At 41.6% G+C, this 24,993-nt stretch overlaps 1 protein-coding gene across 1 annotated transcript in view; it reads left to right on the forward strand.

Annotated features, from left to right (window-relative positions):
- Positions 1-24,993, forward strand: part of PREX2 (phosphatidylinositol-3,4,5-trisphosphate dependent Rac exchange factor 2) — a 436,082-nt gene that overhangs the window by 393,609 nt on the left and 17,480 nt on the right. The window contains exons 38-39 of the mRNA XM_077492842.1: positions 920-1,022; positions 17,936-18,003. Coding sequence (XP_077348968.1) covers positions 920-1,022; positions 17,936-18,003 — 171 coding nt within the window. The remainder of the gene's footprint in view (positions 1-919; positions 1,023-17,935; positions 18,004-24,993) is intronic.

The raw sequence follows: 24,993 nt of genomic DNA on the forward strand, positions 1-24,993 counted from the left end.
ATGTTCAGTAGCCCCCCTCAGCCCCCCTAATACTTGAGCCCCATCTCTATCCAGCGATCTGCACAAATGCCTCAGCAGTCTGGGACTTTCCCTCCTGATTGGATGAGACACAGCAGCGGTGCCATTGGCTCCTCATGCAGTTAGCCAATCAAGAGAGAGAATGGGTGGGGCGGAACCACGGATCCGTGTCTGAATGGACACATGGAGCTGCGGCTCGGCTCAGGTGCTCCACTAGAAAGCTGTGCTGTGGGGGCACTCAACGGGGGGGGGGGGGCAGGAGCATTGATGAGGGACCCAAGAAGAGGGGGATCCAGGCTCCTCCACCACTGCACAGAGCAGGTTGAACCTGTTGAGCATCACTTACTTTTACAAGGCCATTATGGCAAGCCATGCCCTCTCTTTTCCCACATCACACCAGGAACAGGGCATGCATGGAGATTGTACTCCCTCTCACAATTTAGGAAACAAAACACAGTAGGTTAATTTACTGTGTGTGACTGTATTTAAGATGTTTAACTCTTTAAGCTACAATGAAAATTGCTGTACAATATTACTTAAATAAGTATAAAAACATTTGTAATAGCACCTGTAGCACTGCAGCAGATGCTGAGGTAGGATAATTAAGGCAGTTCCATAGGGCTCTGAACAGGTATTATTCAGTATATGAAATAAAATTGGCAATGACTTGAGCTAAAGAAAGTGCAAAGGGAGATACCAAATGAAAAAGGTTGAAATTTAATGTGGGGTACCCCCTTTTTTAATTACTATGTGTCTCGAAGAGTCCAGCTGACCTTGGTTTCATTTAACCTCTACCTTACCAGCAGGACCCACAACTGATGATGATGAAAGTTTTTCCGATGCCCTTTCTCCATAATTTGTATTTAAGCTCTATTTAGATAATTTTTGTATTTTCTTGCAGATGCACTTTGAGTGTCACTCTTGAACAGGCTCTTATTCTTGCCCGAAGTCATGGGCTGCCTCCCCGTTACATCATGCAAGCTACGGATGTCATGAGAAAGCAGGTAAGAAGGCTTCTCCACTGAACCCATGTACATGGTTGAAACAAATCCAGATTTATTCCCCACAAAATGGAATTTCTTAGGTAACAATAACTTTCAGCTACCCTAGCCGTGCCCACTTGGTAGAATAGTCCAGGTTCCTCCTGAAAGGGAAGCTACAAGCTTACAAGCTCTGGTTACTCACTCACTGTTAGCGCCTCTCTCTTCCCATCAGCAATTCTCCCAAGGTTCCTACCACCTTACTATTTGTACTACTTGCTAAACAACCCAGAGTGACAGGCTTGTTCCCTAGAACAATGTTTCTCAATAACAATCCTCAAGTAACCCCGACAGGTCATGTTTTTAGGCTTTCCGTTATTTTTGCACTGGTGATTTGATCAGTTTCACTGCCTTAGTAATTACTACAGCTGTTTCATCTGAGGGAAATCCTGAAAACATGACTCGTAGGAAGTACTTGATGCCTGGAGTTGAGAAACATTGGCCTAGACTCCCCTGACTGGACTTCCTTAAAAACAGCAATCTACCACCATCTGGGGAGATCTAGTGGCAGCATTAAATATTGCCCTTGATTCCACATTATGAAAGTGTAGAGGGGTCTTACACACCCTTCACTGCCACCAAAAGCATGAAAGGATATTCCATGTCTACATTATCTTTTCCTCTGTCAAAGTGTATATTTACATTGCATGCCATAATATCTGTGCTATATATATGTTTAAAAAAAAACAAGCTTGCAGCTTGTTGAAAATGTTCCACTTTCTGCTGTAATCAAGAGAAACCGCCAGCTGAAACTGAATTCAATACTTCTGGGAGCATTGAACTTCTGGTCCCCCTTCGCGCTTAGCAGTCCCTTCCACCAGCCCCTGCATCATTGCAGGACACAATAAGTATAAATGGGCTGGTCCGGAGACGGTAGAGGCGCACCGCCGCAGAGGAAATGTGCTCTAAATGCAAAATCCAATATCCCTGGGGGTTCCATATTCTAAAGGATTTTCAACTAGCAGTTTCTCTACAGCAGAGATGCAGAGATTGGTGGCGTGGGCAGTGAGAGTATTAAATGTATTAAAAAATTTTTTTTTGATGCAATGTTAGTACAGCAATCTCCCCTGCTGTTCTCTTGTGTTCTGACAGAGGGGGCCCAAAATGACCCCCCCCCCCCGCGGCAGAACACTTCGCCAGACCATTTTCGGTCATGCCCCTTCAAAAGAAGCCTGCTGAATGGCCGGCTTTTGTCGGAATGTTTGCAGTACACACAGGCCGAATATTGACATTTGGCCCATGTGTACTAGGCTTTAGTGACATGATCACTCCAAGCTGAACTATGTGTAATTTTTGCAGCACTCAAACATGTTTCAGGATGAGGGTATGACTCTATAGAAAATAATTTAAGGCTCATACTAATGTATTTTAAAAGAAACAGTATAGATACAGGTATAGATGGGGAGGTGATAGAACCAATGACCAAATACTCAGGAGAGGAATTCCTTTCCTGTCAGCATCTAACAAGGAATATGTACAGACTGGAACTGATTTTGTGTATAGCCTTGTAAACATATTTTACCATATTTTTGAATGGTTTAACAGCAGCTGCAGATTACTAAGACAATTGATTTTTGATATTTTAAATAATCAGTTCGCATCCAATTAACTATTTTCTTAAGCACAATTCCAGTGGTAGAGTTGTCTCTCTGCAATTTAATTGGACATTTAAGTGATTTATAGTGGAAAACAGCTTCAGAATCTCTGGAAAAGACATCCTGTTGACATCAGCACTTATTGTAATGGATACACCACTAATGCAATTTTTGGCAATGTCTGTTAGCACTGATGATTTAATCAATAGTCTTGGCTTTGTTCATAATGCACTTGAGTATATCTATTTGAAAAGCAATAGAAATTCTGTCGTTTTAGAAATGGTTTTAGCTTGGTTTTGCATTGTATTTGTTTATATATTAGTGGGCTTGATTTAAATGGTTAGCTGAGAATAACATTTTTCTGCAGCGATTTTTTTCATATTGCAAATTAAACGCTAATTCATAGTCTAGGTGTTACAGGCTCAAACTTTTACAATACTACGAATGGCAGGAATATCAAACAAAACCCAAGTAGGGTTAATCAATAGGGCAAGGAGGAAAGTGTATTTTATCTATAGCACTGAAGTGACTCTAGGAAGGTAGAATCTCATTATTGGGCTGGGTTAGGACACTTTGCACTGCGATATTGAATAAGCATCCTATTTTGGATCAGCTGATTAAAGTGGATACAATCAGAAAAATCTTTGAGCTTTAACATATTAATTCCATTTCATACGTCATTTGAAATGTTTTATATCTGCAGCTTCATTAAAAGGCTATCAGGCGATCCTGCCATTCTTGGGCACTTTAGTGGTGGGCTGAAACTCTCCCGGTTGTGCCAACTCTCCTATTTGTGCTCTAGATGGAAACTACCAGCAGCCATGCCATTAAATGTTGAGCATATGCCACTGTTTTCACCATTAAAAGGCCACCCAGAGCAAAGAGATGTAGTCCATGTAAAGCACATGCATTTAGACATATAGTGGCTGTAGAGGATCAGCGGCACTGATATGCAACAACACCTCAATGTGAAAAATAGGAGGTGACCTCTGTTGATTATAATTGGAATGAAAGCAGCTGGAGATGGAAAACTCCTTTAAAGTGCACATACACTCAAAGTGGTTAAATTCTGAGACGGAGGGATGTAGGGGAGCTAGACAGGTTTCTTGATTTCAAGCTTTCAGAGAGTTTTAATTATAAAATTATAAAATTTGAATTCCTAGTTTAATCTACAGTATCCCACAAAAGTGAGTACAACCCCTTACATTTTTGTAATTATTTTATTATATCTTTTCATGTGACAACACTGAAGAAATTATACTTTGCTACAATGTAAAGTAGTGAGTGTACAGCTTGTATAACAGTGTAAATTTGCTGTCCCCTCAAAATAACTAAACACACAGCCATTAATGTCTAAACCGCTGGCAACAAAAGTGAGTACACCTCTAAGTGAAAATGTCCAAATTGGGCCCATTTTTAGCCATTTTTCCCTCCCCGGTGTCATGTGACTCGTTAGTGTTACAAAGTCTCAGGTGTGGATGGGGGAGCAGGTTTGTTAAATTTGGTGTTATTACTCTCACTCTCTCATACTAATCACTTGAAGTTCAAGCAGACTAAGGACATGGATTACAGGTACCATGTCCTGTGGTCTGATGAGACCAAGATGAACTTATTTGGTTCAGATGGTGTCAAGCTTGTGTGGCGGCAACCAGGTAAGGAGTAGAAAGGACAACTGTGTCTTGCCTACAGTCAAGCATGGTGGTGGGAGTGTCATAGTCTGTGGCTGCATGAGTGCTGCTGGCACTGGGGAGCTACAGTTCATTGAGGGAACCATGAATGCCAACATATTCTGTGACATACTGAAGCAGAGCGTGATCCCCTACCTTCAGAGACTGGGCCGCAGGGCAGTATTCCAACATGATAACAACCCCAAACACACCTCCTAGATGACCGCTGCCTTGCTAAAGAAGCTGAGGGTAAAGATTATGGACTGGCCAAGCATGTCTCCAGACATAAACCCTATTGAGCATCTGTGGGGCATCCTCAAACGGAAGGTGAAGGGACGCAAGGTCTCTAACATCCATAAGCTCTGTGATGTTGTCATGGAGGAGTGGAAAAGGACTCCAGTGGCACCCAGGTGAAGCTCTGGTGAACTCCATGCATAAGATTGTTAAGGTAGTGCTGGAAAATAATAGAGGCCACACAAAATATTGACACTTTGGGCCCAATTTGGTCATTTTCACCTAGTGGTGTTCTCACTTTTGTTGCCAGTGGTTTCGACATTAATGGCTTGAGTTATTTTGAGGGGACAGCTAATTTACATGGTTATACATGGTTATACAAGCTGTATACTAACTACTTTACATTGTAGCAAAGTGTCATTTCTTCAGTGTTGTCACATGAAAAGATATAAGAGAAAAGATATAATAAGATATTTACAAAAATGTAAGGGGTGTACTCACTTTTGTGAGATACTGTATGTATGACATGTTTGTTGTTTAAAAAAAAAAAAAGCTTTACAATCACTTGGTTGGACATTGTCACATTGCAATAATATATGCAATACTGAAATGCGAGGCAACATGCATTAGTGTGCTGCTGTGCCATTTATTCTAAATGCTACACCGTAGTACACTACCATGCATTCTGCTGCTCTCTGAGATACTAAAAATATTAGGTGCTCCTTTTTTGGTGCTTTAGGCAGCCTATTCAAATAAGTGGGCTGAAAACCACACATTTCCCACCCCTCTCTATGAGATAAATAAAAGAAAACATGTTTGAGGCCTTTGTGTTTGTGTGGACTTTAGCTACTGGTGTGCTGGCTGTTTTTGTAATTTAATGTTTGAAGCCAAGTCTGGGTGGCAACCATGGGTCCCTGCATAGATAAAGCAACGTGAGCTTAACTACTATAAGAAAGAAATGTGTTGTTTGCAGAATTACCAAAACTAAAGGAAAAAAGTCTGAAAAAAAGAAAACGAATGCAGGTACCTCATCTAAAGACGTGTAAGCTATGAGATAAATAAAATATTTTGTTCGGGTTTAGATACAATTGAAAGTTTTGAGGACAAGATTTAGCATAGTAATGCCTTAAAGCGGAGTTACACCCAATTTTACAAGGTGGTGTTAAACTAAAGACCACCCCTCGTTTTTGGATATCTATAATATGTTTTTTTCTTTATTGCATACATTTCTGGAAGTACTACATTTACTTCCATCCTAGCTGGGCCGCAGCGCAGGATGTCATGCCCCCCCCCCACACACTGCCTTCTGTGTGTGTCCCAGAAGACGAGCTGGCCATTCACAAAGCGATGCGCGACTCGGGAAGGCTCCACTGCCCATTTCCCTTAGTTGGAATGGTGGTGCCTGCACCCAAGCCAGTGGACGAATCAGCCTCGGTGGTCCGACATCACGGGCTCCCTGGAAAAGCAAGTATCCTTATTAGAAGTCAGCAGCAGTACTTGTAGACACTTCTGACGTGTTTTGTTCTGATTCGGCTTAGACTGTCAGGGAAAATTTAAGGTTCTCCATATAAGCATATAATTTCTTTGTACTTAAAAGCACAAAAAGCTCTCTTATATAATGCTGGGAAAGTGTGCTCGTTGATCTCTCCAAGTAACACAAACAGATGCTGGTATCACCTCAAGCTCAGTATCATCCCGAACCAGGTAGCCAAGCTGCTTTTATTTATACTAAATAAAAGAGCTGCTAGCTTCAGAATCAGCCAATTAGACACTTGTATTCATTCAAAAGAACCAATGACACACATGCATATATTCAAATAGAAATGCAGTAGTGACGTGTGCAGACTGTGGTGTGCAAAACCATGTTGCGAGCAGATGGTTCCGAACACAACCGTGTGCACACTCCCACTGCTACCAATGATGCGAGCCATACTACATTATGGCCCACTGGGCCATAATTTTGTATGGTTATACTATGGTTCCCAATTACGCAGACCTGCTTACTTAGGAGTTTAAATGCGATCGCCATGGAGTGGCCAGTTCCCTGGTAAGGCATAAACAAACATCTCCGCCATGTCCACGGGAAGGTTTCCGCATCCAATGGTCTTCCACCAGCGTCTGTATGTGCGAATACCCTCGCATAAGTGTATTACAGCAAAACAGACACTGGGGGGCATCTGATAACATACATTAATAAAAATTTCCACAACAAGACATAGAGATCTAAACTTGTTCCAAAGATGTGACATCATTAGTGTGCCTGAAAACATACAAACTAAAATACAGATAGTGACCTGGATTTAAAAAAAGAAACCCAGAAGAGGAGGGGCAACTAGATTAGCAAAGCTGTTATAATCAAACCCATGGGCCTTGAGGTCTAGGTCTAAACCAGTGAATGAATGCTTAATTTCTCCCAATTACACCTACAGAAACAAAGTCAATTAGCGACTTTTGTGTTTTTTAGTGAGTTATTGTCGCAATTAGCGAGTTATTGTGTCTTTATGGCCTCCTAGCAACCTTTAATGTTACTAAAAGGAATAGCATAATATAAAACAGGAATCATTGAATAGACTTGCCTTGAAAGAGCTGTAACTTTAAATTACATGCAAATGAAGTCCTTATGGCCTAAATAATTGTGATTTAAATTTCGTTAAGGATAATGGCCATTTGTAAAAATGTGTTATCAGAAGCAATAATACCCTGTCACTAATGACATCATTGGGAAATACATAAACAAAGTCGTTGATGAAGCAATCCAGTGGAGTGAGCACATTCCGTACAAGACAAATTATAACATAATTATCATTCTTAGTATGTTGTTTACAGATTATCTTTTATTACATGTTTGTCAGCACTTCTTCACAAATTCTGTGATGATAAAGTACCTTTTGAATTCATTAACGGTCTTTTAAACAGATGCTCAAATCCAGAGCTTCTTTCACAAAAAAATATATTTTATGAATTGTCATATGTGAAATTGCTTTGAAAAACATGAAATAGTAGAAGTAGTAGTACTGCTTTAGCATATATCTATTTATTTCATACATTACATTTTCTAACAGTTTTTACACAGTCGAAATACACATCCTGTAAGTGAATTGTTTTGCCTATTAAATTTGTAATTATGTTCAGCCACTCTTGCGATTCATACATTTTTGCCAATCTGCATAATTAGGATGGTGACATCATTATTTACACTTGATCGGACCATAAACACTGGTGGGTGAACAGAAATGTAGGTACGGCAACTCCAGGCATCTGTGCTGGCCAGTTCCTCTCTGAAGCCAAAATGTTTTTTAGTTTTGGATTGAAGAGTAAGACATGGTTAAGACCCTATTATGGTGGGGTTTTTTTTCTGTCTGTGTGCTGATGGGAAGATTTCTCTTCACTTCCTGTTTAAAATCACAACAGGAAATAAGAAGATGTCTCCAAAGTTAATCAGATCCCCAATTACATGGTTGTTATCAGAATAAGTGTCCCGAAGATTTCCACTCCCTTCCTTTTCTAGTGACATCTCCAAATTGTGGATTTTGCCCCACTTTCTGCCACGTGACAATTGTTATTTTTCCTCACTTTTTGCTATGGACAAAGGTTATCTGGGCACATACAGTGCCTTGAAAAACTATTCATATACCAAAAACGTAAATGTATTTTATGTTATAGACCAACACAAAGTGGCACATGATTGTGAAGTACATGGAAAATGATAAATGTTTTTTAAAATGCTTTACAAATAAATATGTGAAAAGTGTGGCGTGTATTTGTATTCAGCCCCTCTGAGTCAATACTTTGTAGAACTGCATTTCACTGCAATTACAGCTGCAAGTCTTTTTGGGGATGTCTCTACCAGCTTTGCACATTTAGAGAGTGACATTTTTGCTAATTCTTCTTTGCAAAATAGCTCAAGCTCTGTCAGATTGGATGAAGAGAGTCTGCGAACATCAATTTTCAAGTCTTGCCACAGATTCTCAATTGGATTTAGGTCTGGACTTTGACTGGGCTATTCTAACACATTACTATGCTCTGATCTAAACTATTCCATTGTAGCTATGGCTGTATGTTTAGGATCGTTGTCCTGCTGGAAGGTGAACCTCCACTCCAGTCTCACGTTTTTTGTAGACAGCTTTTGTTCTAAGATTGCCTTGTATTTGGCTCCATCCATCTTCCGTAAATGCCAGATTTGTGGAGTGCACGACTAATAGTTGTCCTGTGGACAGATTCTCCCACCTGAGCTGTGGATCTCTGCAGCTCCTTTAGAGTTACCATGGGCCTCTTGACTGCTTCGCTGATTAATGCGCTGTCAGTTTAGGTGGACAGCCATGTCGTTGTAGGTTTGCAGTTGTGCCATACTCTTTCTATTTTCGGATGATGGATTGAGCAGTGCTGCGTGAGATGTTCAAAGCTTGGGATATTTTTTTATAACCTAACTCTGCTTTAAACTTCTTCACAACTTTATCCCTGACCTGTCTGGTGTGTTCCTTGGCTTGCATGATGCTGTTTGTTCACTAACAAACCTCTGGGGGCTTCACAGAACAGCTATATTTATATTGAGATTAAATTGCACTCTGTTTACTAATTAGGTAACTTCTGAAGGCAACTGGTTCCACTAGATCAGGGGTAGGCAACCTGGGGCTCTCCAGCTGTTGCAGAACTACAAGTCCCATCATGCCTCTGGGAGTAATTGTAACTGCCAGCCTTGCAATGCCTCATAGGAAATGTAGTTCCACAACAGCTGGAAGAGCCCAGGTTGCATACCTACCCCTGCACTAGATTTTAGTTAGGGGTATCAGAGTAAAGTGGCTGAATACAAATGCATGTAGAAGAAAACCTGTTTTAGTCTGCAAAACTTGAGACTGGGGCAGAGGTTCACCTTCCAGCAGGACAACGACCCTAAACATACAGCCAGAGCTACAATGGAATGATTTAGATCAACGCATATTCAGATATTTATTTGTAAAAAATGTTGAAAACCATTTATCATTTTCCTTCCACTTCACAATTATGTGTCACTTTGTGTTGGTCTATCACATACAATCCCAATAAAAGACATTTAAATTTTTGGTTGTAACATGATAAAATGTGGAAAATTTCAAGGGGTATGAATACTTTTTAAAGGAACTGTATAATGTAGAAGATAAACTCCCTAGTGGAAAAACCCTGCTTTAAACTTCTCCACAACTTTATCTCTGACCTGTCTGGTGTGTTCCTTGGCCTTCATGATGCTGTTTGCTCACAAATGTTCTCTAACAAACCTCTGAGGGCTTCACAGAACAGCTGTATTTTTACTGAGATTAAATTACACACAGAAGAACTCTATTTACTAATTCAGGGACTTCTGAAGGCAATTGGTTTCACTCGATTTTAGTTAGGGGTATCATAGTAAAGGGGGTTGAATACAAATGCACACCACACTTTTGATATATTTTGTTGTAAAAAAAAATCTTAAAATGATTTAACATTTTCCTTCCACTTTGCAATTATGTGCCCCTTTGTGTTGGTCTAGCACATACAATTCCAATAAAATCCATTTACGTTTTTCGTTGCAACATGACAAAATGTGGAAAATTTCAAGGGTTATGAATACATTTTCAGGGCGCTGTATAATGTAGAAGATAAACCTAGTGGAAATGCAAACAGCAATAAAAACACTCTATCCCCCCAAAAATTGGTTTTATCTACACTTTGAATATGACTGGTCACATTGATTGTTTTGGCCTATGAAGGGAGGTGGAGAATGCGATTGCCACAAATGCAGTGTACTTTCACTCACTGCATTGAGTTGAACTTGAAGCATAAAGCAACCTTCTCTTTCCGTAAAGTACTAATCTCCCCATCACCAATGGAGATGAAGAATAGTAGACATGTTTGAAGTCCAGCTTGGGTGACAACCATGGATCCCTTCATAGATACAGTGAGGTAGACATGTGCAGAAGAGAAAAATTTGTTTCATTTCAGATAGATTCGTTATGTTACTAATTTAGTTTCAATGATTTGTTTCGGAATTTGTTTAATTTAGTTTTGTTTATTCATTTTCTAACGAATCCCACATTTTCGGAATGATTCAAATTTGGATCGGTCGAATGATCGCCCGATTCAAATTCTGCGTGGGGAATAGCTGGTTGTTAATGAGCGGGCTGGGAAGCCAACCGCAGCGTCCTTAACAACTTATGACTCATCGGCTGTCAGTGGGCTTTCCTGCTGAGAGCTGAAATGTAAACAAAAGAATGCCAGCAATAGAAAATTCTGATAAAAAAATAGTTGTCCCCCTGACCCCCAGTCCATGGGGACAAGGGCCTTTTCCCCACAACCTTGGGTAGTGGTTGTGGGAGTCTGCAGGCAGGGGGCTTATTGTAATCTGTAAGCTCCCTTTAACAAGGGGGCCCCCAGATCCCGCCTTCCCCATGTGAATAAGTATGGAGTACCCATCCACCAAAAAAGTGTAAAAAGTGAATAAAGGCACTACAAAAGTTTTTGACAATTCCTTTGTTAAAAAAAAAATAAAAACGCCCCCCTATGTAGATTCATTGTCAATCACGCCTCCCACCACACCGCCGGACCTGAAAAAAAACTCTGGTCTTGTTGAAGGCTCCTCGCTGACTACTTGCTCCTCCATCTGATATTTCTTAAATAGCTAAGGGGCAAAGGGGCAGGATTCTCCTTTCAACCCATACAAAACTTTAAGGCTGTTTTTTTCTGAATTTTCTATTGCTGCATTCTTTTGTTTATATTTGAACTCTCAGTGGGGAAGCCCACTGACAGCTGATAAGTCATCAGTTGTTAAGGACGCGTGGCCAGCCTTCTGACCCATCCCTTAACGACCAGTTATTCACACAGCTTTTGAATCGGTTGATAATTTTTTTGACCGTTTCGAATCATTCTGGAAACTTGGAATTTGTTAGAAAACAAACAAACAAAACAAAATTAAACAAAATTTGTTACCATTTCATTCAGAGATTGGGGTATATCCGAATCCCCGAATAACCAAAAATGTGTCTGAATTTTCATTTGGAGCTAAACAAATGTAGCGGCCATAACCCGTGGCAGGGCTTACCGGTTACCTCTGGCTTGGCTTGTTCTTCCACGTCTAGGGGTTCCCAGGGTTGATACCCAACAACTTGAATGCTGACACAAATAAAGTCCTTTTGAAAGGTTTTATTTTGCAGTAATAACTTCCAGTAACACAGTCTCTCATGGGAACAGAGGGCACAGGTGAAGAACTCAGGCACCTTGAACTGCGGCCTAGCAAAGTCTCTACTTTCACCCAGAGAGTACCCACTCGCAGCTGGGTACTTCAAAGCTGAACAGATCTCTAGCCAGAGATCATAGCAGTCAGCACGTTGATTCAAAACTTGAAACAATCCTGTGAATGTGGACAAGTTGTAACTAAGGGTAAACAGGAACCTTTTCCCTCAGTACCTGGAACGTTTCCCGTCTCTTCAATGGTACTGGAAAAGCGTGAATTCATCAATTTCCTTCCCAACTCAGTAACCAGGCACTTCCCAGGATGCCACTTGTGGCCCTCCTCCGAAGAGTCCTCCCCCGGTTACTTCCACGAGCTGTGGTGCCTCTCCAAATCCAAGAGCACACCCGGACACCCTGAATCCTCCATCAGTTACTGCGCCTTGGACCAGCAGGTTCCGAGACTCGGGAACAGACGGATCCCTACCCCAGACCAGACGGGTCTACCCGGGGCCTCTAACAGGAACATGTTGCGGGATGTTGAACACCCCGTGACCCCTCACGGGACTACCCCGGTCCTGGAACCAGAACAGACCACACGGGTCTCACAAACTCCTCTCCCTGAACACGTGACCCATCTCTTAAGTACTCCTTCCCAGACTCCTCAGTGGGCCCCGGCACTCCCACTGATTGGTTCCGAGAAGGTTGATACCTAAACATCCAACCAGGCCTGGTTCTAGCCTGTCATGTGCACCTCACCGTTCACATGACCTGGCAGAACTTCCAAACATAGCCTGGCCAGACTGATGTGTTGGCCAACCTATGTAATTAACCCTCAGAACCCCTACTGTTCTGAGGCAAAAACTAAATTTACATGCGTATGACATTTTGTCCAAAATGTCATCCGCTACACAAATTAAACATGTTTACAGTGAGGAGTGAGCGTAGCCAACCCAGGAGAGGAGGTGTGTTATTCGCAGGATTATAGGACCTTCACAGGTGAAAAAAAGGGAAAACAGCCTTAAAGTAGGAAATAAATAAATGCAGAGTACATTTAAGAACTGGTACGCCGCAATATATTACATTTTTGTATTTTGGTTTAGCTATGCTTTAAACCAGAGAAGCCTAACAATTTGTCTGTGTCAGAAGCACTGAACATCTTCTACGCAGGCAGAGGTACTGATTGACGCTTAGGCAGTGGCAGCCGATTAATGACTTTCCATCTCACACTTCCATTTTTTTAGCCCCAAGCAAAAGTAGAATCACTAACATGTCAGACCAAGAGTAATAGAACTTTGGCTAACATGTATTTAGTAGCTATTTTCAAGTTTTCCTAAAGAAAACAGGCAGCTGGCCCTAAATTCACTTTCTGACTTATGGCCTGCTTATTAAGTATTATTAAACTCTTCAAAAATAATACAGTAGCATACAGCTACACTTCATCACTATGTTTGTGGTTTTCCTTATGTTTTCCATCTGTCATTTCATGTCATTTCCAGTTAAAATATCCATATTTTATATTTCTGTATTTAGGGTGGTTCTCTTCCTATGCACGGTCCTCTCGAGCCACCTTTAGGATTGCGCTTCCACCCAACATTGAACCCAAATGTGCTAACATCCCATTGATACCAAAACACACGCAAGCAGCACAGAATCCCATTAAGAGCTCAATCCCAAACTCCTTCAGAGATTGACTGACAGCTGTGGGCAAAAAGATCTATTTTTTGAAAACACATTGTTGAATACATACAGACATAAATACTTTAATGGTAAAAAATAGAAGGATTTAATACAACCTTAAGGTATATTGGTGTGTACTGTTTTCAAACACCGTTTAATTACAGTCTAGTCATCTTTTGCCCCCAAACTACTAAATAGTATTTTACTGGCAGTTCTTGCCTAACATTGAAGCTAATATATAGCGATAGGCTTCAGAGTAGAGTTATACCAGTGCCATGTAATTTAGTTTCTCTACAGCAATGGGAATTCTTAAACCATCGCTGTGTATGCTGTTATTGGCTCCTCATCTTGTCACTTATTTTTTTTTAGGTTTAGCAATCTGTGAATAACTCCCTGGTTTGGTATATATCTAAGGCAGTAATTTCTTCCTCAGGAGTTCCCAACATTTCAGTTTGCCTTTATAAAGGACAACTAGTGCAGAAAAGTCTGCGCTCGGGTAATTGTGTAAAAATCTACTTTTCCCCACAAAACTATAAACCACAGATGCCTGTACCTCTGCCTGCTGATCTATATCAAATAAAAGTTTTCTTTGTGAACTTTTTATACATTGTACTTCCTTTTCTGGTGACCTAGCTAGGGTCTTCCAGTTGCCCCCTGGAAAGGCTGTGTTATTACTGCCTTCCAGGGAGATCTCAGAAGTAGGCTTCAATATCCTGCAATATTTTGCAGAATCATGTTAGAAAGCTTTTTTTTTTAACTATGGCTACATGTCAACAAAAAAAAAGGCGTGAGTGTGCAGGATCTACCAGGGTGTTATTGTAGGGAGCAGCAAAGTATTCCAAGAAGACAGAGAAATATTTCCCTGTGCTTATTGCAAATGGCCCCTGGAATATGAGCAATGCACGTTTTAAAAGGGAGTGAAGACAAAAAAAAGGAAAAACTGCAAACAGGCAGGGTCTTTATTGCAGAAAAGATATTTTTCTGCAATAAAATACACCTACCTGCCTGTTTGCAATCCCCTGCAGAATAAAAAATGAGCTGCTGATGCGAAGCTTAATTTATGTTCAAGCATGCTGCCAGTTGGCCTTGTAGACAACACTCCCGTGCATGAAAACGACTGAAGACCGGGACTTGGAAGAACCAGGGGAGAAGGTGCCAGCGAGGGATCTTGCAGGCATCAGAACGTTGGAGCTTAGGTGAATATTTGTTCTTTAGTTCCATTTTAAAACACTAAAGTATACACAAAAATTGCATAATGCCGTTCACAGTAAATATCTCATTTAATTTGCCAGTCTACAGCATGTTTAATGGTGCCTTTATTTTATTTTTGATGATTCAAATGACGTTCCTCTTTAATATATGTAATGAAACTATCCATTATAATAATTCCTTTTGTTTTATTTTACATTACTTTATTTAGATTTCTCTCTACTTTTACTTGCGGACAAGCAAGGGTGTTTACAGCGGTTGTCTTATATTCTTGTGTTTTAAATCTTCTTTTTTTTTTTTAAACTGTTGCTAAAACTGCTCAAGCACCCCGGCATGATTCTCCAAACCCCTGTCATTTTTGCTGCACAGCTCGGTCTGCATGCAAGTGCAGGGAAAAATCTAAATGAAGGCATCTGAAGGAAAATAAGCATTCATACTATATATATGGCATAATTCCATTGTTACTTGACCACATACATTTATCAGAAAAGGCAATTTTTGCAATTGTGGTCAAACTGCTGCTTCCTGATTGTCTAACATACATAATACATGAAAAATAAAATTAGCAGACCATATCGGCTGACCATACACATTGCAATTTGATTATACAATTACCTTCCAGCAACTATGTAGAGTAAAGCAGGCTGCATGAACAAAAAAAAAAAACGGACTTTCCTAGCATCAACATCTCCCATTGATACATTGGGTTTGGTTTACTAAAACTGGAGAGTGAAAAATCTGGAGCAGCTGTGCATAGTAGCCAAACAACTTCAATTCTGCATTCTAACAGCACAGTTTCCATGTCGTCTTCGATGTGACCAAGGGCTAAAGGTCTGCCTAACTGGATACAGTTTAAAGGGTTTGTTAAAGTGATTGTAAAGTCTCTTTTTTTGTTGTTAAAAATAACAAACATGTTATGCTTAGCTGCTCACTGCAGTGGATTTGCCTCTTCTTGGGTCCCTCTTCGGCTCTCCTGGCCCCTGCCTCCTGTTGAGTGCCCCTACAGCAAGCTGAGCCTCCCTGTGTCCATTCAGACATTGAGCCGTGACCTGGCCCCACCCCCTCACTCTCCTCATTGGCTCACTGAATTAGGGGGGGGTGTACACAGAAGTTTTTTTTTATCTTAATGCATAGAATGCATTAAGATAAAAAACCTTCCGACTTTCCATCCACTTTAGGGTAGACCCTCATATTACATAATTTTAGCAAATTTAAAGGAGATTGTATAGAGATTGTACAGATCAGATTTTAGACATTCTAATACTAGCCAAAGCAGATTGGTAGAGCTCTGAGTTTAGCTATAAGAATATAAAAGTTATAAGCTAGAGGGTAAGAAAATCATACATCTAATAAGCAGAGAAATTTATAGATTTCTATATGGCTGAGCTTTGATATAATGCCACTAAAACATATGGGATTTGTTGTGATCAAGTAAATATACCCTTTTAAAAATAATATTAACTCCTTCAGATTCACGCTATTGCCAAATGACATCTACAACGCTGATTTGCTTTGCCGGGAGGGAGCGTTAATAGACGTCCTCCCTTTTTTAAGCTGACCACATCCCCCTGCAGGGCGCGCGCAGCGTGTTTTGATCACCTGAGTCAATGAGACTTGTGTGATCACAGATCGGAGTAAGGGGTCGATCCCGACCCCTTACCATGTGATCAGCTGTCAGCCAATGACAGCCGATCACGTGATGTAAACAGAGGATCGGTAATGTTTTTTTTTCTTCTCACGCTGACAGCGTGAGGAAAAAAAAAAGCCGATCACTGGCTCCTGTTGAAGGGACATCGATACCCAGCAGGGAGAGGCAAAGTCGCCTCATATGTGCCCACAGTGCCCATCAATCAGTGCCCAGAGTGCCCAACAATCTGTGCCCAGAGTGCCCAACAATCTGTGCCCAGAGTGCCCAACAATCAGTGCCCACCAGTACATCAGTGCCACCTATCCATGCCCATGAGTGACACCTATAAATGCCCACCAGTGGTGCCTCATCAGTGCTATCTAGCAGTGCTGCCTATCAATGCTGCCTACCAGTGCCGATCAGTGTCCATCACTGCCACCCATAAGTGCCCATCACCGCCACCCATCAGTGCCAGCTATCAGTGCCACCTATTAGTGTCCTTCAGTGCCACCTATCAATGCCCTTCAGTGCCACTCATCAGTGGCACCCACCAGTGCCACCTAATCACTGCCCACCAGTGCCACATATTAGTGCCGCCTATTAGTGCCCATCAGTGTCACCTTATCAGTGCCCATCAGTGCAGCCTATTTGTGTCCCATCAGTGTAGCCTATCAGTGTAGCCTCATCAGCGTATATCAATGAAGGAGAAAAATTACCTGTTTGAAAAATTTATTAACAAAATATAAAACATTTTTCTATTTTTTTTTAATTCCCAGAGGTAATCAAATACCACCAAAACAAAGCTCTATTTGTGTGAAAAAAATGATAAAAATTTCATTTGGGTACAGTGTTATATGACCGCGCAATTGTCATTCAAAGAGTGAGAGCGCTAAAAGCTGAAAATTGGTCTGGGCATGAGGGGGGTTTAGGTGCCCAGTAAGCAAGTGGTTAAAGCGGGATTCCGCTCTTTTTCGTTTTTTTTCTTACCTGTGTCACAGGTGGGCGACTGCTACCTTCGCTTAGCATCGACGTCCAGCGTTTTTTTTACCCCCGGCGCGACGATTCTTTTCCTCGGGATGACTTTTAAAAAAGTGCTCTGGTGTTTTCCATTTTAAGTGTGGGCGTCTGAAGCCCATAGGCATTTACTTCCTGTATATACTTCCTGTATATCGATGACGCTCAGCTCCCAGCATGCTCCGCTCCATCTCGCACATGCTCAGTGATAGCAGTGAGCAGCAATGAAAAAGTGCTGTTTCCTTTGTGTGCTTTGTTTTGCTTCCTCGTGTGCAATGGTGGTAATGGCAGATACAGCTGCCTGCCCACTTTAAAAATGGCAAATTCGGACACTCCCTCGTCACGTGACCGGCCTCCTAACGAAATCTCGCGAGATTTCGCAATTTCATTGTCCCCCCATGGATTCTTGGGAAATAGTTTAGAAATTTCCCAGGGACCATTGCGAGGACGATAGCCACGCCTACTCCCACGGGAGGACAACCAGGAAGTCAGCAGAAACATCTGAAATAAAAGGTAAGTAAAGAATATTTTTTTTTTTCAGGGTTCATTTAGGTAAGTATTCTATCTGGGGATTTTAATAACATGAAGTTTCATTTTTAGGTACCAAACCGCTTTAAGAATGTTAATGTCTGCTACATTTAACCTTTACCAATGTTTTTTCACCCACTGTAGGGAGCGCGAGTTCAGAATACAGCCAAGAATCTGGGTGTTCGAGACAGAACTCCGGCATCTGTTCCAAGGTATGCTACAACTGCTTATTCCCACACATACATTGAACACACAAATAGATTGAACTGGATGGGCGTGTGTCTTTTTTTTCAACCTTATAAATTATGTAACTGTACATTAGGAAAAAATCTGATAATATTTACTGTATATGTATGGCTTTATTTTATACTAGTAGTAACCCACCTATCTTTGAGGCTGGGTTCACATCATTGCAAATTGAATGTGAGTTCTCTGCATCCAATCCAATAGCAGGAAACTGTGATCGGCTCTCTATGGAGCCGGTTCAAACATCTCCACTGCAGCTCCGGTGCAAATTTGCACAGCATCCCTCTGCGTCTTTTGGTCAGTTTCAGGCCCAAATTTAGCCAAAAATTCAGCCTAAAATCAGACCTGAAACAGTGAACCAGGACGCACAGACCCCTGCTGTGAGCCGCATGCAGCGATAGTGTGAACCCAGACTTAATGCAGTTTTAACTGTCAGCCACATCATGGACATTCCTTTTAAACAGTAAATATTAACCAATAGCAGAGGTGCCTGTCCTTGGATGCACTCTGATCAATTGTCGCATCTAGCCGTGTAGCAGGGTAATGCAGCTTCTGCCTTAGACAAAGTATGATTTCTATTGATTTGTGAAGCACAAACAGCTAACTTTCTTTAAAGTAAAAGCAAGATGGATGACTTCAGGGAGCCAGGATATATAACCATAGCAGTCCATGTGACTGCCATAGGATCTATCACTGTCTGGATGCAATAATATATATTCTAAAGGCAATAGGATTTAGCAGATCATTATTATTAAGGGGCTAGCCCTGTCAACATTGTTATTATAATGTAGATGAAGCCTGGTAAACTGATTCATCTCTTGGCTTCTCGTATTCAATGAATACTGAAAAAGTAAGATTTTTCTATCACATTTCATATGTTTCCATATTTAGCCTGGTGGGCTCGACATCATTTTTGCTTACAGGTCTTTCTGAAGTCCTGTTGATCAGATCACAGTCTAATCCACCACCATCTGGCTGTACACAGATAAAGTGTGTAGAGCATGCTTTATTTATGTTTTTGGAAGGGATATTAACAGCAGATTAAGACTGACCCCCATGGAGCCACATGACGATTCTCCCACCAATGCATTTTGAAAAATGGTTTAAAAAAATAACCCCATCGTATGAAAGATACAACGCAAGAAGTGAGAGTTTAGTGTGTATTGGGTCAGCACAGATAAGGGCAGGAAAGTAATGTGCAGGAAGCGAGTGGAGCTTCATGTTGTAGGGAAGTCTGGGGTAAATGAAGACTGCTGGCCAGGATGTGTATATGTACTTGTAGAGTGACAAGTGACAAAAAAATAAGCTGTGAGATAAGATGGGGGTATGTGTTGAGTTTATAGAGGTGCATGAGTGTATATGGACTGCACTTTACCATGCATACTCCAGACAGCCCCATTCTGTACCCCACTCAGCTGTGCCACTGTGACTTCCGAATTGTATGCCATTCAATGAATGGGCACACCTATGCTGATAAATCATTGCAATAAATAACAGGAGGGGCCCTGGATCTAACATCCCACACTTGGCTTGTTCTTAGGAGCCCTTTTGCTATCACAGCCACCAGTCAGACCAGTATAATGTACTAAACCAAAATAACAGATCAAAGGAAAAAATAAATACGGAGTTGGACATGAGCGAGCATTACTCATTATAAAAGTATATTTACATATGTGAGCTGTGATGTTTAAAGCACTGTGTAGTATGTCAGCACAAAGGGAGAGTAAATACATAAGTGTCAATTGTTCAATAGTTGTCCTTTAATCTGTATTTAGCCAAGGTTTGCATGTTTTACAATTGCATAGCAAAACAAACAACCCATGAGGGGCAGAGGAGCCTGCTTGCAAAGCATTAGCAGTCAGCTTTTATTGCCAGCCGGCTTTTCATTAAATAAGCTCATACAAACAGAGTGGGGCATACATTTGTATGCATTATCACATAACTCTTTTTTAAATCAGACATTAAGATTTATGGCTCTGCTCTTCTGTGTATAACAGTGATTAGAGAAGGAGCAGTGTTATGGAATTTTATATGATTATTTATAAAAAATAGTAAACCAACAATGCAATAAAGCAGCAGGAGGAATCAGCAGGGCCCTGGCTGTAATAAAGCAAAAGTTTGACCAGCAAAGAAAATTATGTGTTGAATATACTCTTACTTTTATTGGAAAAGCTTTGCCCGGAGAGTTGTGTCTTTTTCAGCCCAGAATCCTCTCCATCAAGGATTACAGATTCAAGTAATCTTCTCGTTGGAAGTAAAACTTGTAGCAACGGAATATAATTATATATATTCCAACTCTGGAAAGGATATTCAAGGACTTTCTTCTTTTTTTTATTACTGTTAGAGTACAGTGCTGTTAAAGGATAACCCAATCTCATATAAGCTTTAAAGCGTTAAAGTAATTTCAAAAGGTATTTTAAATCTCAGCTTTCAGTGAAATAATTTCTACCATGAAGATCCCTGTTCAGGCTTCCCCTGCTATACACGACAATGCTCTGTCCCTGTCTCACATTAGTGCTCCTGTATTGTCAAACTTTGTTAAATGGTTTGCAAAAATGACTAAAAGTGGCTGTTTAAGCATTCATTATGCTGACATGGTCCACTGGTGTCACAATCAGAAAACCCCCCACCGTAGGAAATGCCATGGGTAGTTTAAATAGAGTTTGAAATGAAATGATCTTAGAAGTTTAGTAATAATTGTATTTATATAGAATGGGGAGGAGAGAAATGCAGGCATATATAGAAATATATATATGTTTGTTTATCCACTTCCCCTCTCACACATGTTCACCTCCTCTGAATTAGAGTCATTTTTACAATTCTGTTGTTGACCTGTCTATTCGATGATAACTTTGTCACTACATAAACAAGGTAATACATATATTGTTTTTTAAGAAGCATCAAGGCTTTCTTTCTGTGAATATTTTCTTGCAACAATGATTTGATGATGAATGAATAAGGAGTTAATTGGAGCTGATTAGAGTAAAGTAAGGGTTAATTAGGATTAAACAGAAGAACATTTAAAAACAAAAATGTACTTGTCAGTTGCTTTAACTGACATCACCTGCAGATTGAAATTCATCCCTTTGATCTACAGATGGATGAATGAACAGAATAGATACAAAAGTAACTACCGTATATACTCGAGTATAGGCCGACCCGAATATAAGCCGAGGCCCCCAATTTAGCCCCAAAAAAACTGGCAAACTTATTGACTCGTGTATAAGCCGAGGGTGAGACATGCCTGTCCATCCCTGTGTGTGTGTCCGTCCATCCCTGTGTGTCCGTCCATCCCTGTGTGTCCGTCCATCCCTGTGTGTCCGTCCATCCATCCCTGTGTGTGTGTGTGTCCATCCATCCATCCATCCCTGTGTGTGTGTGTCTCCATCCATCCATCCATCCATCCCTGTGTGTGTGTGTCTCCATCCATCCATCCCTGTGTGTGTGTGTCTCCATCCATCCATCCATCCCTGTGTGTGTGTGTCTCCATGTGTGTGTGTGTGTGTGTGTGTGTGTGTGTGTGTGTGTGTGTGTGTGTGTGTGTGTGTGTGTGTGTCCAGCCTACCTGTGTCCCGAGCCTTTGTCCCGAGCCTCCGTCCCGTGCCTTGCCTCCTTGCCTCCGTCCCGTGCCGTGCCTTGCCGCCGTGCCTTGCCTCCGTCCCGTCCCGTCCCGTCCCGTGCCGTGCCTTGCCTTGCCTCCGTCCCGTGCCCTCTTCGTCGGCGCCTCGGCGGCCATTGTAAAATTCAAAAGCTGCGCCGCCGCCTTCGCCTGTGATAGGCGGAACACTGAATTTCCCAGCAGCCTGTGTTCCGCCTATCACGGACATCGTATCATCCTCGTCCGTAGTACGAGGATGATACGATGTCCGTGATAGGCGGAACACAGGCTGCTGGGAAATTCAGTGTTCCGCCTATCACAGGCGAAGGCGGAGCCGGAGGCGCGGCTTTTGAATTATAGAATGGCCGCTGTCTGTCTGCTCGACACGCTGATCGAGCGGGCAGACAGCGATGACTCGAGTATAAGCCGAGGGGGGCACTTTCAGCCTCAAAAAAGAGGCTGAAAATCTCGGCTTATACTCGAGTATATACGGTATGTTATTTTGTATCTTTCTATTTAGTGTCTGAACGGCGTTGTTGCTGTCAGACAGCTTTTTTGTATATAGCAACTCTGGCTTTGAGTTATCAAAGCCGAGATATGCTGTGTACTGGGTACAGGGATTACCTATTTGTGGGCGTGTAGCATGTCTAAAGTCTGGAACTAGGTAAAGAATAAGAAATATGGATGTGTTTTGGTATTTTGCCATATTTCTCCTAATTTCTTTCATTTTATTTTTATTCAAACAAAATTTTCAGAAAAAAAAGAATTACAATCTATCAAACATTCAAAAAGGGTTTTGTCCGATTTCTGTTCTTACACAAATAGGTACATATGAGTGCAACTTAACATAATCAACATAGTTATTGCAAAAGCAGTAAAGGTAGGTAGATCCACAACCTATTGGTGACATCGGACATGCCTCCAGTCTATCTGGACACCCCTATTGGGAAAAAACTGTGTCCGGGTGGGGGCATAGCTAATCATCACCTTCAGGTATGGTTCCTTATTTTACCCAAGGTTAGTTAATGTTTAAACTCATGAGTGTGTGTGATGTCTTGATTTTCTTGTTATAAGGGGGGGATCAGAAGTCAGAACTTACAAAGGGTAAGGTCATTTTTCCTGTGGGGATAGGGAAGGGGGTAGAGATAATGCGCATCTAGTTAGGCCATATCACGTACCTGGTAGAAGAGCCTGAATAGACGAGCAAAGCCTCCCTTACCACTCTGGCTCAGGGCCCCTGATAGAGTAAACAGGAGGCACCAGAGAGCAGATTCGCAGGAAGTCTTTGGTGGCAGCTGAGCGATAGTCCCGAAGTGCTGGTGGAGACACCGGAGAGCTTCAGCAGGAGACCAACAGTTGGCAGCAGGTGCAGATGGCAGCAGCAAGGAGCAAGGTCAGACAAGCAGGGTCATACACAGCAGGCAGAATCAGGTACAAGGTTCAGGCAGAATCGTTGTCAGGAAGCAAGTCAGGTCAAACCAGATCAGTGGTGCAGGTGCCAGGGAGAAGACAGGAGATTGGTCAGAGGACAAGCCGAAGTCGGTACAGGCAGAGTTCAAAGGATGGTCGAACGAGCCAGGTATGTAACAGGTAATCAGGAGACAGGTTCATAGGGGACAGGATACTCAGGAGCTGAAGACAAAGAAACACCAGGCAAAGTGTTGGCTGAACTTAAATAGGCTAGTTTGGTGCCAGTGAGGATGTGTGCAAGCGCTGGCGTGCGGGTGCGCGCAAGCGCCGGGATGTGCATGGGTGCGCGCAAGCACCGTCACACATGAGGGTGCATAACAGCCTCTGCTTGCATACATCTATGCGCCACAGCCCGGTTTCTGTGCACAACAGAAGCGTGCATTCTTCTGCGCCTCAGGGGTCTTCTGGGAGGATGAGACTGTCTGCTAATGGAAGCATCGTGACAGGCCAAGAGCTTGGAGTACGCGTTCCGTTGTGGTAAAGTGGTTCCAGCAGGGACCAAAGTTTGTTGAATTCGGATAGAGTCTCCTTTGCTTAATGGGCAAGCTTCTCCATTTCCGCTGTTCTTTTAATACATTGGAGGCATTCCTTTATAGTTGGGGAGATGGGAGCGCACCATCGGAATGGTATGCACATTTGGGCTGCATTTACCATATGCATGGCTAGGGAGGGAAAATGTTTTTTTTTTTCGGAATTATAGAGTGATGAAGCAGAAATTGTGCTGAGGAGTAATCTAAAAAGTGTGCCGTGACTTGGGTGGTGAGGCGATACACTTCCTTCTAGAAGGGTTGGATTAGTGGACTTTTTGTATGTTTTTGTTACTGAAAATTTCATAAACATAGATAAAGCAAAAAAAAAATGTCATTAAGCCATCTCTGGCATGCATGCATAGAGCAAATGGCTACAAAGAGGCTGCAAGAGATGCAACAATAGATGAAACACAGATTAAAGCAAGTATATTCTGAATAGTAGAATGGCAATTGTTTGATATACAAAACTCTAGCAAAGCTAAATGTCATTAAGTTAGGGTTTACTACTACGTTCGTGAATCAGACTTTAGGCAATGCTGTAAATTAAATAGATTTAAATTTGCAATTAGTGATGTGTGGCTATATCTTACGTATGCCAACTTTTATTGTACACATTTATCAGAATGCCTAAATCAAGACACTGTTTAATAAATCACCTTGATGAGATTAGCAGAGACATTTTAACCACCTAATACATTCAGATGAGACCCAGCAGGACAAAAGTAACTCAAGCAAATTAGTAACATTTTAATGAGCAACTACACAAGTTAAACAAAAAAGTATGAATGTTTACCTTTAAAATATGAAAATTTTCCAGAAAGTACAAAGCAGCTACCTTCATGGTTTAGCAGTCCAATGAGATGCAATGTAAACTGGGTTTTCAAGATCTTGCCTTCCTTTGTTAATAAAGTAAATGGCAATAGAGCACTCTGAAATGTTATCAGCAATAAATCCTGGTGTGGTTTGCCAATTGTTGACTTGTAGGTCAGCCCCAACAGCTGCTTATACTCAGTGGCGTACCAACGGGGGGCCGTCTACCCCTGGTGCCCACGAAAGCACATCAGTGACAGTGGGGCGGGCTCAGGCAGCAGCGCTGTGGCAAAGCATGACAGGGTTCGGGGGGTGCCTGGATGCAGACCATACCTGGGTGATACCCAAGGCCGGCCATCGAATTGACTCCACCACTCTCATTTTCAGAAGACACTACACTTCTGTACAGCAGGGGAGAGAGACAGAGGAGCAGCGCTTAATAGGGGACAGGAACTGCTGAAGTTAACTTTCCAAATTAACCAGCAGGTGATTGGTTGCTAGGTCCTAGCAACCAATCATTAGCTTGGTAATATAAAAAATTAACTCCA

Source organism: Lithobates pipiens, unplaced genomic scaffold, assembly GCF_037356315.1.
Source record: "Lithobates pipiens isolate NorthernLeopardFrog02 unplaced genomic scaffold, aLitPip1_a1.2 Scaffold_19, whole genome shotgun sequence".
NCBI classification, from domain to species: Eukaryota; Metazoa; Chordata; class Amphibia; order Anura; family Ranidae; genus Lithobates; species Lithobates pipiens.